Source organism: Pyrus communis, chromosome 8 (genome assembly GCF_963583255.1).
Source record: "Pyrus communis chromosome 8, drPyrComm1.1, whole genome shotgun sequence".
Lineage (NCBI taxonomy): Eukaryota > Viridiplantae > Streptophyta > Magnoliopsida > Rosales > Rosaceae > Pyrus > Pyrus communis.
Window position 1 is genome coordinate 21342908 of NC_084810.1, and position 17535 is coordinate 21360442.

The 17535-nt window shown below is 36.4% G+C and overlaps 2 protein-coding genes across 4 annotated transcripts; one reads left to right on the forward strand and one right to left on the reverse strand.

Moving 5' to 3' along the window:
- Positions 1 to 951: 951 nt before the first annotated feature.
- LOC137741808 (probable LRR receptor-like serine/threonine-protein kinase At3g47570) lies at positions 952 to 4597 on the reverse strand. Its single transcript, XM_068481526.1, has 2 exons — positions 1779 to 4597; positions 952 to 1663 (listed from the first exon to the last, which is right to left on the reverse strand). The coding sequence occupies exons 1-2, from the start codon at positions 4495 to 4497 to the stop codon at positions 1296 to 1298; spliced, it is 3087 nt and encodes a 1028-aa protein (XP_068337627.1). The 5' UTR covers positions 4498 to 4597; the 3' UTR covers positions 952 to 1295.
- A 4193-nt stretch (positions 4598 to 8790) lies between these two features.
- LOC137741389 (uncharacterized) lies at positions 8791 to 14955 on the forward strand. Of its 3 annotated transcripts, none has more exons than XM_068481108.1 (7): positions 8791 to 9171; positions 9314 to 9503; positions 9904 to 9959; positions 10386 to 12461; positions 12797 to 12882; positions 13213 to 13447; positions 14047 to 14955. In XM_068481108.1, exons 1-4 carry the CDS (start codon positions 8923 to 8925, stop codon positions 10455 to 10457), a joined length of 567 nt encoding a protein of 188 aa, XP_068337209.1. In that variant the 5' UTR covers positions 8791 to 8922; the 3' UTR covers positions 10458 to 12461; positions 12797 to 12882; positions 13213 to 13447; positions 14047 to 14955. The 3 variants fall into 3 exon arrangements, with proteins under 3 accessions (XP_068337209.1, XP_068337210.1, XP_068337208.1); XM_068481109.1 differs by having other exon boundaries at positions 10386 to 10453; positions 11126 to 12461; positions 12797 to 13447; XM_068481107.1 differs by having other exon boundaries at positions 12797 to 13447.
- Positions 14956 to 17535: the final 2580 nt, after the last annotated feature.

Here is a 17535-nt window from a genome sequence, read left to right on the forward strand (position 1 = left end):
ACTCTTTCATTGTCAAGATTAGTAGAACGACTGCTAAAACCATTAGATTAGAATTCAGAATCCCAGTATGCACATGAGAGAATATTGATAGCAACAATACTAGAAAACCTTGATTTGTCATAGCCCATGGGCTTTAAAGTTGGTTTTAAAATTCTACGAAAAATGACCATTTGCAAACCCTATCAACCATACCAACCAACTTGAACCCAATTCCCTTCACTTAGGTGGAGGAGTTCATATAAGTAACAATATGAGATTAGTCTACTTTCAACAAACATGTCCAGTCAACTAGGTGTTTAGAAGAACATTGCTTGGCTTTAGATCACAATGAACTATCGGTGTTTCGTTATGGTTATGAAAATAATCCAGTGCATAATAGCAACACCAATAACAATATCTAGCCATTGAAGAAGATTTTAAATTGTTGGATGTATTGATCTCTTACCTCTTCAATTACAGGAGGGGGATGCAACCACTCCTCTAAGCTCCTTTGGTGCATCAACTCATAAACTAGAGCCTTGAAATTATCATCGAGAAAACATGCAGATATGACCTTGACGAGATTTTGATGCCTAATATTTCTCAAAGCCTCATATTCGGCTATGAAACTCTTTGATGCTTTGTGACGTAACATGTTAAAAACCTTCATAGCTACAAGTACAAGTCGAGCTCTATTGTCAGTATAAAGAACCCCTTTGTCTACAAACTCGAAACTGCCAACACCAGTCAAATTAGCTGAAGAAAACCGATCAGTGGCTTTTGAGAAAGTAGCATATGACACTTGCAAGTAGAGCAAGTCCGAATACTAAAGGGATACTTAATATCAAGCTATGAGCTAATCTTATTTTCTTGGAGCTCCTTACACTTGCAATTGGGCAGCTTGAGATTAGGAATTCCCTTGCAGAATCTAGTGTTGTCAACAATTGAAATAGCACTTTGATTTTCGTAAACACCTTACACTGATGGTGGTCAAGTCTGATAGGAAACTCAACTCACCACCTTTACAGCTTCCAAGATGATTTTATTGAATGTTGAGGATCTTGAGGTTATGAATCTTTCAAAAATTTGGAATCTGTCAATGTGAACAATTTCATGGCACAAACTAGACTTTAATTGATGTGAATATTACACAAAAATACCAAGTACAAGAAGTAGTAATACACTCTTCACACAATGAACCTCATTGGTGATTATTTACATTGCAAACTTCCACATCTACTGTAGTAACAAAAAAACTAGACTTCATAGGCAGTGCGCGAAATTTCTCTATCACAAAAGCACATAAAAAAGAGTTTTTATCCAAGAAAAGTATTCCTAATGGAATGAAGTTCAGATGCAACATCATTGATATTCTTCAGTCGATCTGTTGCGGATTCAGTAGAACAAGCAATTCCAATTCTAAATATTGAACTCAAGCACACCTCAACTTTATGAATTCTCGCACTACATTGATTTGGATTCTCGTTCGTGCCTCCTTGAAGAAGTGGTGCGTCTGCAATCTCGGTAACTCGCCCGGGGAGAGCCATCTTGACAAAATTATGAAGGTTCAAGCTATCACCAAACATGTTGTTAGTGGGTCTCTTCCTTGTAAACATCTCCAACAAGAGAATGCCAAAGCTGTAGACATCACCATTCGTTGACACCTCACTCCCCATGCCATACTCTACAATTCAAACATCACATTTGTGTATAAATAGTTCAGTTTTAATTTTGTAAATTAAATACTCCAAAATAAAAAAGGAAATATAATGAAGTATAATGAAGTATATATAACATACCTGGAGCTGCATAACCAACCGTTCCTTTTATTCCCACGGAACTTGTCTGACTCTGAATTGCTGAAACATTACTCGTTAATTGTGAGAGAAACCTTGCTAATCCAAAGTCAGAAACATGGCCAGTCAATTCATTGTCCAAGAGAACATTGCTTGGTTTGAGATCACAATGAACTATTGGCGTTTCACAATGATTATGAAGATAATCCAGTGCATAAGCAACACCAGTGGCAATTTCTAGCCTCTGAAGAAGACTTAAATTCTTGGGTACATGATCTCTTAACTCTTCAGTTCCGGTAGGTGGATGCAGCCACTCCTCTAAGCTCCCGTTGTCCATGAACTCATAAACTAGAGCCTTGAAATCATTACCATGAAAATCAACACTTGAACATACGGTTATAATCTTGACAAGATTTCGGTGCCTAATATTTCTCAAAGCTTCACATTCGGCTATGAAACTCCTTGAAGCTCCATGGCGTAACAAGTTAAACACCTTCACGGCAACAAGTTGCACTTTATCATCCACATCAAGAAATCCTTTGTACACAGACCCAAAACTACCAGCACCAATTAAATTAGCCTCTGAGAACGCGTCAGTAGCTTTGAGTAGAGTAGCATATGACACTTGCAAAATAGTGTTCCCCAAAGTGCTCAATGAAATTTCTTTCCTTTTCTTCCCTGACGAACAAAGAAAGAAATAGGAGAACACCATGGCTATTCCTAGAAGAGTAAGTCCAAACACTAAAGGGAGTATTAGTTTCAAGTGACGAGACAATCTTTGTTTCTTGGTCTCTTTAGACTTGCACTTGGGAAGCTTTAAATTAGCAACAGGGCTGCACAGATTAGTGTTGCCAACAACTGAAATAGCACTCGCATTTTTGAAAACACCTCCAGTTGGTACCACTCCCCAAAATTGATTGAACGATAAGTTCAGATTATTCAGGATTCTAAAGCCTTCTAAAAAATGTGGAATTTCACCAGAAAAATTATTGCGAGAAAGGTCTAGATCTTGAATCCCTCTCACTGAACTCATAGACAAAGGAATGGACCCATTGAAGAAGTTCCCTTGCAAATGCAGGACTTCTAAACTCTCACAACCACCAAGGCTACTCGGGAGTTCTCCAGATAACATGTTATCAGAAAGATCCAGTTGACTTAGACTATGGAAATTCCCAACCTCCGGGGGAAGGGAACCTGTGAAGTGGTTATGAGACAAGGCCAAAGAAATCGATAAGGAGGAGAGTCTAAAAACTTGTTTGGGTATTGTGCCATTAAGAAGGTTATAAGAAAGATACAACGATTGCAACCCATGGCATTCCCCTAGGCTTGAAGGAATGTTGCCCTCAAGATGATTTATATCCAACCCAAGATGGAATAACTTGGTTAAATTTCTTAGGGAAGACGGAATATTTCCTGATAATTTGTTATTAGAAATATCTAATATTCCAAGGTTTGAAAGCTTACCGATGTCAGAGGGGATGTTACCTGTGAATCTATTATTCCCCCAAGGCAACGATTCCAAGCCCACCAGATTCCCTATCCCAGATGGGATGCTTCCATATATTTGGTTACTGTCAACCCAAAACATTTCAAGTTTGGTTGAGAGATTGGATATTGACATGGGCAATGTCCCTCCAAAATTGTTGTCGTCAATAAGCAGCCATTGTAACTGGGTGGCATTGGTCAAGTCCGAGAGAAAACTTAAGTCACCATCTTTACGGCTTCCAATATTATTATATTGAATGTTGAAACGCAGGAGGTTGTGAAGCTTTTGGAGATTCGGTACCTGTCCGATTAGGTTGTTACCCCCAACGTCAAAGAGCCAAACACTTGTGAAATTGAATATTGAGGGAGGTATGGACCCAGTAAGTTGGTTGGAGGCGAAGTTGAAGATTTCGAGATTAGGAAATCTTTTGCCAATATCGGATGGAATACTCCCTTGAATTTGGTTACCTTCTATGGAAAATGTAACAAGAGTAGAGAGGTTATAAATGGAGGAAGGGATGCTACCAGACAACTGATTTCCGCCCAATCCCAAGGAGGTTAATTTTTTCAATTGGCCAAGAGAACTGGGGATGTTTCCCATCAAGTTATTACTAATAAGACCTAGTGTCTGGAGAGACGAAAGGTTCCCTAAGGAAGGAGGGACCTGTCCCGTTACATTATTAAATTCTAATGTAAAATTTTGCAACTTCGACATCAATCCAATTTCTGAAGGAATTTTACCCACCAACTTGTTGTACGTGAAATTCACAAAGATAAGGTTGAAGCAATATGATATATTGAGTGGAATACTGCCATTAAACGAGTTACCGCCTAATTGCAATACCTGCAATCTACGCAAATTCCCAATTTGTGGAGGAATCTCATGACTGAAACTGTTGTTTCGCAGCCACAGCTCCCTTAGAAAACTTAAATTTCCTATGTTTGGGGATAGTTTTCCTACCAGATTTTGAGATCGCAGATCCAGGGTAGTGACCCTTTGGCGATGTCGTCGACTGCAGGTCACACCATGCCACATGCAAAAGTGCGTGGATTCGTTCCAGGAGCTCATCACGTTGTAATTATGGAGATCTTGCTTTATTTGAGCTTTGACGGCAAGCAGCGCCAGCCTATCCGTTGCATTCCCTCCGAGTCCCGATTGCAAGGAGCTCCAACAGCAAACGAACACTGCACTGAGAAGCAAGTATATTAAGATCAATTTCAAAACCAAAACCCCCATTCCTGATCTGGTTAACTATATAACTAGAGAGAGAAGCAGAAAGAAATAGAGAGATGGGTACTGAGTTGCGAATTTGGTGAGTTCCATTTGTTGCATGACAAGGAAATTTATAGAAGGATAGGATCATACGGGGAACTTACACCACAGTTTCTGGTTCTTGAAAATTCAAATATGAGAAGGAATAAGTCCAAGTAAATGATAACCACTTTGACAGCTTTTTTAGAAGACTTCCACTACCGGGAACTATTATTGGGCACTTCCAGTACTTCCACTACTGGGAACTATTAAAGCACCTTTATCCCAAAAGCTGAGTGGAAACAATTTGGCAACCATCCATAATATCCTTATCATGCGCTGTTGCTTGACAAGGAAATTTATAGAAGGATAGGATCATAGGAGGAACTTACACCACAGTTTCTAGTTCTTGAAATTCAAATATGAGAAGGAATAACTCCAAGTAAATGATAACCACTTTGGCTTTTTTTTTTAGACGACTTCACTAGGTTACTTCCGCTACCGGGAACTATTGTTTGGCACTTTCGGTGAACGCCAAGGACCAAGACCATTAAAGCACCTTGAGTCCAGAAGCTGACTGGAAACATTTTGGCAACCATACATAATAGCATTATCATCCATAATTCATTTTGGCAATCATCCAAAATGGAAAAACAAACACATGGAACCGAATATTTTCTGAAAGTTACCCTAGCAGGGCGACCCTAGCTATGAAAGGAAATTTTGAAGTCTGTACGTTTTCTGAGGGGCCGGACTGTGAGATTGCTGATTTTCTCATAGTTCCCCTGAAGTATCATTGCAAGAAAGCTTGTTGTGGATGCAACCCTTTTAAAAATGGTAACAATTACTAGTGAGATCAAATTTTCTTAATTTTTAAACTCCATGGGGGCTCAAGTCTCTAGCAAGAGAATTCCAAAACTGTAGTCGTATCCAGTTATTAACGCCTCACTTCCCAAATATTATTAGCAAATTGAGAACAAAATAGTTGAATTATGCAAAAGTTTAAAAGAAAAAAAAAAGATATTGTGGAGAGGATGTGAATATTTACCTAAAACCACATAACCAATTGTTCCTGTTATTCCGGCAGAACTTCTCTAATTTGTTGAAGCTTTTATATTGTTCAGTTGTGAGAGAAACCTTGCTAATCAAAGTCAAAAACATGTCCAGTACTCGACTTGTTGTACAAAAGAACAGTACTTGGCTTCATATCACAATAAACTATCGGTGTTTCACAGTGATTATGAAGATAATCGACTAATCAAGAGCACAAGTTGTTAGGATTTTGGCTCATCAAATATGTCCTAGTTGGTTTAGGATTGTTTTAGGAAACCTAGAGTTATACCGATTCTTGTCCTAGAGGGATTAGGAAATAATTTCAGTTTCCTTATTCAATTTAGGTTTGGATTTCTAGAAGTATATTTGGTTTGGATAAGTTTAATTTCCTAATCCACTTAGAAATAGGAATTCAATCAGCCTTGAGACATGTAAGCCTACCCTATGCCTATAAATAGGGTTTGGCAAGGCTGATTTTTATAGAGAGAAAGAAAACAGCCAGATAGCCAAGAGTTTTGAGATTAGTTCTAGGGTTTGCAAAAGTTCTGTAATCTTTATTATTAATCAAAGGAGCGGTGATTTCTTTACCTAGAGAAATCATAACTGGAAGTAGGCAAAAGTTTTGCCGAACCAGTATAATTCTTGTGTGTGTTTCTAAGTTTTCTAATATTTGCTAGTTTAGTCTATTGTCCTGGTTACATTAAAGAACAAGGTCTAGTGTGCGGGTTTTTTCAACAATTGGTATCAAGAGCTAGGATCAAGGTGTTCTACGATGTCAAAAGGGAAGATGAATGCGTATCAAGGACCTACATTAAAGCCCTTTGACGGCAAGGATGACTTCACGGACTGGCAAAGGATGATGAAGAACGTATTGATATAGCAAGATTTGGATGATGCACTTGATGGTAAGAAGCAAGAAAGCATGACAGAAGCAGCATGGAATAAGGTTCTCAATAAGGCCAAGAGTTCCATCGAGACTCATCTCACAAGATCAGTTCGGTCACACATCACTGAAAAGATGTCTGCCCAGGAAGCATGGGAAAAGTTGGAGAATGTTTGTATGGGAAAAACCATGTCCAATAAACTTTTTCTAAAGGATGAACTATTCGGGCTTCGACTAGAAGAATGAAGTGATATTGAAGATCATGTATGCAGGTTCCAGAATTGCATAACTAATCTTCAAAAGGTCGAACAAACTTACAAAGATGATGATATGGCTATCATCTTGTTGAGGTCTCTATCTTCGTCTTTCAAGCACTTTCAAACAACTCTAATGTTTGGAAAAGAGTCCCTGAAGCTTGAAGATGTAATTCAAGCTCTTCAATCATATGCTAAACTAGATGATATAACTGAAAGCTCTCAAGGCCTTTATACCAAAGGCAAGGAGTTGGGGCGGGAAAAGACAAAGGAATAGAAAACAGGCAACAGAGGTAGGTCAAAATCCAAGAAGAAAAAAGAAAAGAAGGAAGGTTGCTTCGAATGTGGTTCAGCCGATCATTGGAAAAGGAACTGCAAGATTTGGAAAGAGAAGAAAGCCAAGATGGAAGGAAACTCAGGTTCAGCTAGTGCAGTCACCGAGCATGAGAGTGACGAGGAGCTTCTTTCAATAACATCAGGCTCCAAGGCTTTCACAAATTGAATTTTGGATACCGGATGCACTTTTCATATGTGTGCAGTAAGAGAATGGTTCGATACTTACAAAAAAGTCAGCAGCGGGGAAGTTTTAATGGGGGACGATTCTGCATGTCCTGTAAAAAGAATCGGCACTGTTCGAATCAGAATGTTTGATGGGATGATACGAGCTTTGGGGAACGTTAGGTATGTCCCTAGACTAAGAAAAAATTTGTTTTCCTTGGGTACTTTAGATGAGGCTGGTTATGGGTACAAGTCTAAAAAAGGAAGACTCAGGGTAACCAAAAGATCGCTAGTGTGAAATCCCATTCCCAGATTACACTGTTATAATCTACGTATTTGTATTATTGAGATTTTATATTATTTCATAACCTTGCATATTGTTTCACATAAGCCCCTTCACTTTTCTCAGCTGCCAATGACCATGCTTTATAAAGTTGAGCCGGTGTTACGTGCAAATTGTAATGTTTATGAACACTTCGTTGAAATTTTGACACTTCCCATTCAAGATTGTCAAGCAAATCCTCAGCATACCTATGTGATAACCAAGATGAGGTGCATAGTCTGAGCTTTTCCTCTCTCGGACATGTATGGACATCATTGAGTGTCTTCACTATAAGTACAGAGCTCCCATCTATTTTGCTTGCATAAATCACCCATGGACATCCCTCCTTTGTACACTTATCCTGAACTTTATAATGCTCTCTTATTGAGAATCTTATTTTGTCTTCCATTCACACAACCATAATATGTCACTGCTTGTCTGAACTCCTTTCTATTGGCAAATATCATTCCAATTCTAAATTGTGGGTTCTTCATATCCAAATCACTTCTAAAAGGAATGAGTTTGGGCATTTTCTTCTTACTTTTCCGCTTCACTGGTTGTTCACCTTCAGATGCTGAGCTAGAACCACTTCTAAAGCCATCAGAATATTCGTAGTCTATTTCAACATCTCCAAATGCTAAATCAAGGAAGGGTTCATTATTACGTGATGCTTTCCTATTTCCATGCATTTTCCACTAGTATTTTTCCCTTTAGTTTTCTCTACATTGTCGTCAAATAAGTTGTCATCGACATTAGTTTGTTCATAGTTTGAGTCTCGATAATCTGAATCTTCCGAATTGCCATCCCCATCTTTCTCTTCATTTTCCATTTTATGTATACCTACCTCAACAAGATTGTCTTGTTCCCGATCTCCTTCATAAGCTTGCTCCAAAAATCCCTCAAATATGCCAAAAGGATCAGACATGTGAGGAATGTCAAAAGAGTGTGTTGAAGCTTGAATTTCAATGTTTGGGGCTAACATGTGAAGAATGTCAAAAGAGTTTGCTGAAGCTTGAGTTTTAATGTTTGGGGCTGAATTGATCAGTTGGACATCATCAACAAGGACAAGGATTGTCTTCCCTCCACTTCCGATGCTCTTCTCATGCTGTTCTGTTTTGTGTGGTCACGGTTAAACCACGTTAACATTTTATATTATTTTTTTTAAAAAATAATAAGACAAAAATAAATAATAATATAAAATATTAATGTAGCTTAACCTTCACGCATAAACCGCGGCACGGAGGGCACCGGAAGTGGAGGGTTCCTTCTCGTTCACTCTCTTTCAGACTCTGCATCTCTCTCAACCCTCACCGTCTTCACCTTCTCCGTAAAGCCCAGAGGCCGAGAGGCCTGAGTCCACATCACAACTCGCCACTCCGGCGGCCTCAATATCAGCAAGGATGAAGGGACCGTCGGCGCCGCGGCCTGAGTTCGAGCCGAGTTCGGTCTGCTTGGCGAAGATGGTTCAGAATTTCATCGATGAAAGCAACGAGAAGCAGCCTCCGCCGAAATGTGGACGGAGCCGCTGCAATTGCTTTCACGGCAACAGCAATGACAGCTCCGACGACGAGCTCGATATATTCGGTGGAGATTTCGGTGATTCAATCTCCTCCGGTTCGTTCGGTGGCGACGCCTCCGATATTCTTAAGGTACAAAATTATAAATAATCGTTGCTTTGATTACAATTTTTTATTAGTAAATTGTTTTTGCATTTTCTCGCGGTTTCTTGGCAACCAAACACAGAATATGATTATGGATGATTGATTGTTTGCTTAATTATTGTTTAATCAGAGTCTGATTCCATGCGTGACCGTCTCGGAGAGAAACCTCCGGGCCGATACGGCAAGGATCGTCGAAGCAAACAAGAATCTCAAACAAAAAGACGATTTGAGGAAGATGGTCACCGACGGACTGGAATCCCTGGGCTATGATTCCTTCACCTGCAAATCCAAATGGGAGAAATCGTCATCTTTCCCTTTCGGTAATTAATAATCCCATCCCACACGTTCTCAGCATCCAAACAGATTCAAGAAAAAAAATTCAAAGTAAAAACAAAATTAAATTTGGTTGTGGCTTTTGGATTTACGTGTTGGTGATGTCATCCGTTTTGGCCTGTGAGTATCTTCTTGTCTTAACTCTCACTCTGCAGTCGAATTAGAGTAATGGCATTGTTAGTGGTTTATCGGGCACATTCGGTGTTTGTAGAGTATGGGAAAACGTTGTTTCATCGAGTTGTTTTGATATTGAAAAAGTAAACACAAACCTACGAGATTAACTGCATGAAAGTACATTATTTGACTAACCATTGTAGTTTTTTTAGCCTATTGAGGTTGAGATTCTTTATGGGAAATTACTTGTCACATTGACATATTTTGCCTCAGAAAAGAAGACAAAGGATAAGCAGAAAAGTAAACATCACAAAGGCGATCGCCTCTCAGTAAGCTTTCTTATCTCCAATCATGAATAAATATTTGGTGTTTGAAGTACTCTCATCTGTGAACTATATATAATATGGGTTTTATATGTACCTATAAATCCTTACTGAAATAAAAAGACAAAAGGTCAAACTTCTTGCAACAATTCTTTACAAAATAAAATAAAATATCAACCTGTCATTGCATTTAATGTTATAAGTGCTTGAAATATGTTAGCAGAAGTCCTCCATACTTTGAGTAATTCACCTCCTCTGAGTTACTGAAGAAGTGAGGCAATCACATAATGTTAGGCTAAAGTTTGCAGAGATTCTCTAAAGTCAGCAAAAAATTGATTTCTATTATTTAGACCTCTTTGTTATTATTGGTAATCTGTTTTAGCTTCAGATGAAAGAGCATCAAAAGTTTATATTGTTTAATGGAATATACAGAAAATATGGGAACTGAGAGAGCGGCAACGGATAGTTTCCATGGATACCTACCAGAACTTGAATCAATGGTAACATATAAATTGTATGGATTTCGCGCCTATTTTAATCTTCGTTAACGAATTTAGCGTTTAAGTTGAATAATTCGTACTCTTTTTATATTGGAAATTAGGCTCTGATTTCTCAGTCCTATGCTTCTTGACCATCTATGATTTAATTATGATAGGCATGAAACTAAAATGGGGTTCAAGCGTGCATTATTTATGATGATGATGTACAATCACAGTGAGCCCACAACGGATTTAATTAAAATAGATATCTCTCATGCTTTATTATGGTGCTTTACTAATCATGTTTAATTGCCTTTGGACCTGAGCAAGTTACCTATAAAGAAAAGAAAAACAAAGAACAAAGGCAGGAACCAGAGGCACCAAAAGAATTCACTTTTCTCTCTCTCTCTCTCTCTCTTGCCATCTTCTCTGTATTTTGGCTACTTCTCTCTCCCGCACTCCCTTTTTAACTCTTGGTTATGTGGTTTTGGGAAATGATTGATGGGTTTGCAGTTCATTTTACGATTTCTAGAGTATTTGCAGTTTATTTTGGGGGTTCAAACTAGAATTGAGGAAGCACGTATAGTATTTGCAGTTTAGTTTTTTTTATTTATTTTTATATATTTTTTATTTTAGAGGTTTTTCACTGTTTAGTTTGTGGGTTTTGTCTAATTTTTGTGGTCTGCTTTATAGATTGTTCTCTTTGGAAGCTTCTTTCCAGCCTTGACCTTCTTTTTGCCTGGTGCCTTCTCATTGAGTATTGGAGGAGCATTAAAACACAGGTGTGTGTGTGTGTGTGTTTTGTCGACGTAAGAAATGAACAACATAAAAACATCCGTCTTTGTATTTTTTTTGTGGTTTTTCTAACCCATCAATTTCTTTTGAGTCAACCAAATAGTCCTAAATTGCAACTTATGTTCTGAGGGATTATTGTCTAAAATTAACTATGCATGTATATTTTATTTTGTGTGCGTGCACACCTCCGCGTGGTGTTAATATCTGTGGGTCATCTATGTATATGTAGACATATCTATGTGTGTATGTGTGGAATGCAACATATCGCATTTAGGTTCTACTGTGCATAGTTTTATTGTCTGTTATTATCTGCGCTATCACTATGCCATTTCTATGCAGGCTCTGAAAGTTATTCATGAGCTTTATAAGCACTTTCCATAATTTAAGCCGTTTGTTTTGGGTTCTTTTTCATTAGGTCATTACCTACTGATTAATGTAGAAACGAGGACCATGACACTGATTTGCGTTCTTTTTCTAATTTTCTGATTTTGGGGTTTTGAATGGAGTACTGATGTACTGATTTTCTCGGATTTTTTGTCCTTGCAGGATTTTTGGTCTTTGAAATGGGTACGTGTTGTTTTTAATGTTTCAGTTCTAGCATGTTCCGTTCTTTGTTGCTTCATTATTCTCATTTTTCAGTGTTGAGTGATGGAAATTTGTTAAAGTAGTTGTAGTTTTTTGAGAAAGTTGGCATTTTTAGTTATAGTTTCTGTGTTAATTCCAAATGTAAGACTGGAAAATAATTGAAATGATGGTATTTTTAAAACTCCTCATAATTTTTTTTCTAGGATTTAAAAGCATCTTTTCCGGATTGGTTACAAGGTTTATGTTCTCTTCAATTGGTTCACCTAATTTTTATTAGTTTTAAGTTTTGTCCTTTAAGTTTTGTCTTTTAAGTTATGTATTACATCCTGTAATTGAGAGATTTCTGTTGGCCCTTCGGATTTTGGCATGGGAAAGTTCACTTATTTGTCTAATTAGATTGCATATGCCTTCGATTCTTTATTTAATTCTTCTGTATGCGTTCGGGTGTGATGATCTAAATTTCATATGTTTGGAATTATTCACTTAACACCTATTTGTTACATTCAAGTCTCCACCCCACATTTCGCAAGTTCAAATTCCATGGAAGTCGGTTCTGCAGATTGCGTCTGCAATTAGATCAGAGATCAACCGCTCTTTTGTTATCCTGCGGAAGATTGCTTTTGGGAAGGATCTGAAGCAGTTCCTCTATGTATGTTTACTCTCTATATGTTTATTGCATGTAGCTCTGTCTCTTCTAATTAATGGTGTTGATATTACACTGTAATTCATGATGATGATTTAATTGTTTCTTGATTGTAATTGTTTGTAAATAATGTGGCATATATGAATTGCAATCTGTGTTTGTATGAAAGGGATGGCGTATCATGTTGCTGACTTAATTGTTTATGTTTTTCATATTTGCGAATGGTGTTATGATCGATTAGGTGATTGCTGACCTGTGACTTTGTTTGGAGCTCAAATTTTGTGAGCATTAAATTGCATTGTATTGCACTTGGTTTGATGTTTTTTTGGTTGACAATGCAGGGATAAGAGAAACAAAGAGAATGACACTTATAACTGCCCCTCCCCATTGGCCGTCTTCAAATTTGGATCACAAGAAGGGAGCATAGGTGTTGTCCTTCTTCATTTATATATAGTTAGTGTAAATAATTGGACAAAAGAGCCAAACAAACCCTTTTCTCTGAAATGGAGGCGATGATGTGGTCAACGGCCACCAGCCCCAACTCAAGAGTTTTGCCTTCATATAATTGGATTATAGTATAATTTTATTTTGGTTCATTTCTTTTTTCTTTATATAAGTGCAGTATGAAAGGGATGGCATATCATGTTGCTGACTTAATTGTTTATGTTTGTCATATTTGTGAATGGTGTTATGATCGATTAGGTGATTGCAAAACTAGAACTTGAAAAACTAACATATGCATATAATTTTTGTGAAGGAACTGTGATCCAGTGGCTGGATAGAAGAAAAGGACAACGCATGCTCTCTCTCTCTCTCTCTCTCTCTCTCTCTCTCTCTCTCACAGTGGCTCTGTGTTCCTCTCCCCCCAAACCTAATGGCTTCAGCTTTGATCTGATCAAACGTACCTCCAAAACCCTTCCTTAATCACCAGCTTCAGCAACTCAATTCGGAGCCTGCTCGGATCGGGACCTCTTGGAGATTTGGAGCTCCAGGTGAGATAATTTTCCCCAAATTGTATTCAATTTATGTTGCTCCGTTTCATTTTCATTTTAATTTGGAATTGGTTGATATTTTAGGAGAGTGTCGTATGTATAACCAGAACAATTTTTGTGTTGGATTGGGGACAAATTGTCCAGCATTATTAGCTATTTGGTCCCTGTGTATTTGTAATCTGAATAATATGAATTAGGGTTTTTCTGTTAAGTGTCCGATTAGTGAAGAAAGATAAGCCTCTTTGCCTTTTTTTTTCCTTCTGGTTTTCAAATTTGGGATTTTACTGGGATTTATCATCTCGGTATCCTTTAAATTTGTTGGGTTTTTGAGAAAATTAGTGGGTTTTGTTGATTAAGTGGTTTACTTGGTTATAGTTCTAAATTGGTTCGAATTAGGGTTTTCGAAGTTTGTTGCTTGCTTGCTTGGTTGTTTGGAAAATGGAGACACTGACCTTTATTTTATTGCATTTATGGAATACAAGGAAAATTTCTGGGTTATGTTCATCAAGGGTCATTTGAATTTTTTCTTCTCAAAAAAAAGGGTCATTTGAATTTTATACTTCCCATTTTTTTTTCTTTTTTTGTTTTCCTTTTTTTAGGCAAGCAGAATGATGTAAATCCATGGCGATTTACAGTGGCTTTGAAGGGGTGGACTTGCTCTTATAAAGTTCTGGAAGCCAAACTGCTTTGGAGCCAGCAGCCCTCAGCAGCCAGAGCAGCGGTGTCTCTCTTCCTCATCGCAAAATGGGTGTTTTCAGGGTGAGCCGCGATGCTCTTAATTTCAAGTAATGGGTTTGTGTTACTGTGCAGATCTGGCTAACTTCGCATTTAGTTTCTTGGAATTTTTTTTTTTCTTTATAGCAATTATATATTTTTAATGCTTCTATGTTTGTCGTTCCGTGCTGGAAATTGGAAAGCTCTGGAAATAATATAGTTCTTGAGCTAATGTGAAGATTTTGTGTTGAATATTTTGATTCCTTCTTTCTATTTGCACTTAGAAATACAGAGGATTGTGGTTAATTACCGTGCCATGAAGCTTCTTTTTTTTCTTTTTATGCCCAAGATTGAATTTGTTCTCTCCGCTGTTGGAAAGTAGAACTCTCTCTATCTCTAAAAATATGATCCAGTGTGAAGTTTGGTTGTCTCTCTCTCCAGAAACTTATATTCCATATTGCATCCATCAACTCTGATCATTCCTTGATCCAGTGTAATTTTTACCATGTGTTTAACCTTAGACTTCTTTTCATGCTTGTCCTCCCTCTAAGTCCAGCTCAAGATATAGATAAAACAATTCCAACTCTTAAAAAGGTGTAATTTGTTAATCCTCCTTCCTTGGAGTTAATTTTTAGTGATGTGTTTTTAATAGAATTACAGATTTGAGTAGTGAGTTTTTTCAATGGTGTTATTTTTTTTTTAACAATTTATAATACTATTTGTAAAATTTAGTCAGAATATTTTTGAACAACTATAATATTGTTTGATTTCAATTTGTAATTACTTTTTTTTTTTTTTTTAAACGGTGTTCGTCTCTTGCCCGTAAAAGAACTGGGAATGTGATTTTCTCTGTTATTCTGTATTAGTTTTACATTCTAGGTTGACTCAACTAATATGGTTTCTTCTGAGTTAAACAGTTTGTGTCTTCTGGCCTGCAAAAGAGAACTAAGAATGTGTTTTTCCCTGTTATTCTGTATTAATTTTACATTCTAGGTTATTTAACTAATATCGTTTCTTATGAATTAAATTTGGTTTATTATATTAACACTCATAAATTGATGAATAAATTTCTCATACTTAATATATCCCATGTACTTTCCTATAAAACCCTCACACCTCATATTCTTAATATACACCTTACATTTTTTTTTTATATACACCCCATATTTTCTATACACCCCACATTTCTCAAATCTTGTAAGGCTTTTAATTTGGACAAATAATGCCGACTAAAATTTTCACAAAACATACCGTCTGAGATTTAAAGCATATGTGGGTTGTTTTCAATTCCGCCATTAAAACCAATGTCATTTGTTTTTAATATTTGGTGGTAATTTTTGGTGTTTAATTCTTCATGTGATCCCTAAAAGATGAATACGAACATAGAAGTTTGAATAACGTATCAAAAGCAAGATTAAGTAATTATCAATGTCGTCAAAATCACTAAAACAATCAATAATACGAAGTCTTACCTCATGTGAAGCTTTCGAAACATCAATTTCGTGTTTCAGTCGTCAAAAATATTTTTTTTCAATCAACATGTTTTTAGTTTCATTGGTTAAGGTTTTATTCAACAATGGAGTGTTGGAGGGGTTTTGTTAGTTGAAAAAGATAAATAATATGTTAAAAGTGATTTGGGGTGTATATAGAATTTTTTTAATTTTATTTTTAACTTCATAAAGTCAAAATTATCATTGCATAGTATGATAAATAAGTTATTTAATATTAAATTTTAATTCCGGGTGTATTCAATATTTTGTGAAATGTTAATATAAAAAGCCTTAAAAATTTAAACTGTTAACTTAAATTTGTACATTGTTTTTTTTTTCATATTTTTTTTCTCTCCTATTGTTTTGGGTGGTTTTTTTTAAAGAAAAACTAACGAAAAATTCAAAAAAACTTCCCTTTTAATGAAAAGTCTTTTTTAAAGGTATACTGAATAGTACCAGAAAAAGATATAAATGTAGTTTTTCGTTAAAAATAAATAGTATCAGAAGTGTTTTGTTAAACCTTTCTTTTTTTGAATGATCTTTATGCGATATTTTGTGCGTGGGTAATTAAATTATTGTTTTGTGTTTTTATTTTGATCCCAGTTGCTAAAAACTTAATCTTTTGTTTTTGTAAATGTATATGTAAAATATCACTGTTTGGAGTGACTTGAATTAATTTTAAATTTTATTAAATTCATTGATTATCAGATGACATGGTTTAGGATATGATGTATATGATTTGAGTGATTTTATTAATAATAATTTTTCATGATCACAGTAAGGACTTGTGATACACCTTGATCCGGAATGTTCACCTGAACTCCAAATCGGATATGCTGGCCAACACCTGAAAAGTGACGAAACTATAAAATGTAGTAGTGTATTGGAAAATATGAATAAATTTAAACCTAAAAGTGTATAAATACAAGAGTGCATTGGTGAGCTGGAATGAACACATATCACATGTGATGTCAGAGCATAAGTAAAGTGTAGTAGAGTAGATTGAGAATTATACCATCGGAAGTAGTCTCCGATATCTGTGTTTGCCAGAAATCCTTGTCGACACGAACACTGTCTCTAAAACCTGGAATGGCGAAAAACAAGGATTAGTGGGCCTAAAAATAAAGTTTTATGAAAACCTTTTCGAAAACATAATTACCCCTCGCCGTAAAACAAGTATAGTTTCCAAAACATCCATACTACGTATAGCATAAAAATGCTTACCATAGTCAGCTATATTTCAAGGATGCCATACGTCACAACTTTCATAACCAAATACAAGGCGTCTGTAATCACGTATTTTTGCATAGATACACATATAATATCAAGTGTTCATCGACACATGCTGACATACGAGTTCATGCAGAGATATTTTGACATGAACATGACTAAGTATAACAATAATATACGCTCTAGTACTACAATCACATGAAGACTGTTTCTATGCGCAACACTTACGAGTTGGAGTTGCTTGTTGCAACGTGTACGACATGATTGACACCTACAATGGATTCAAAGTAAGTGTACGGCGCGATGTGAATATACAAGTAAAAGATTGGCCTTGGTTCGGGCGAGTACTAACATCGATGCAGTAAACAATGAGCAGATAACATAAATTTAATCATGCCACATCCATTCAACAATTCTAATCAATATCATACTATTCATGACCATAAATATAATTAAGGCATCCCCTGATAATAAGCTTACATGTGCATCAGGTAGGATTATTTCATCATTTCCCAATAATAAGGCATTTCTTATAAACGTAAGTTTAATCATGGCAATCATGTAGAAAAATTATTAATAATTGTATATATGAAAACTAACCAATATATATAAATCAAAGAAAAGACTCACTCACAAATCATGTTGTCGGGTCAA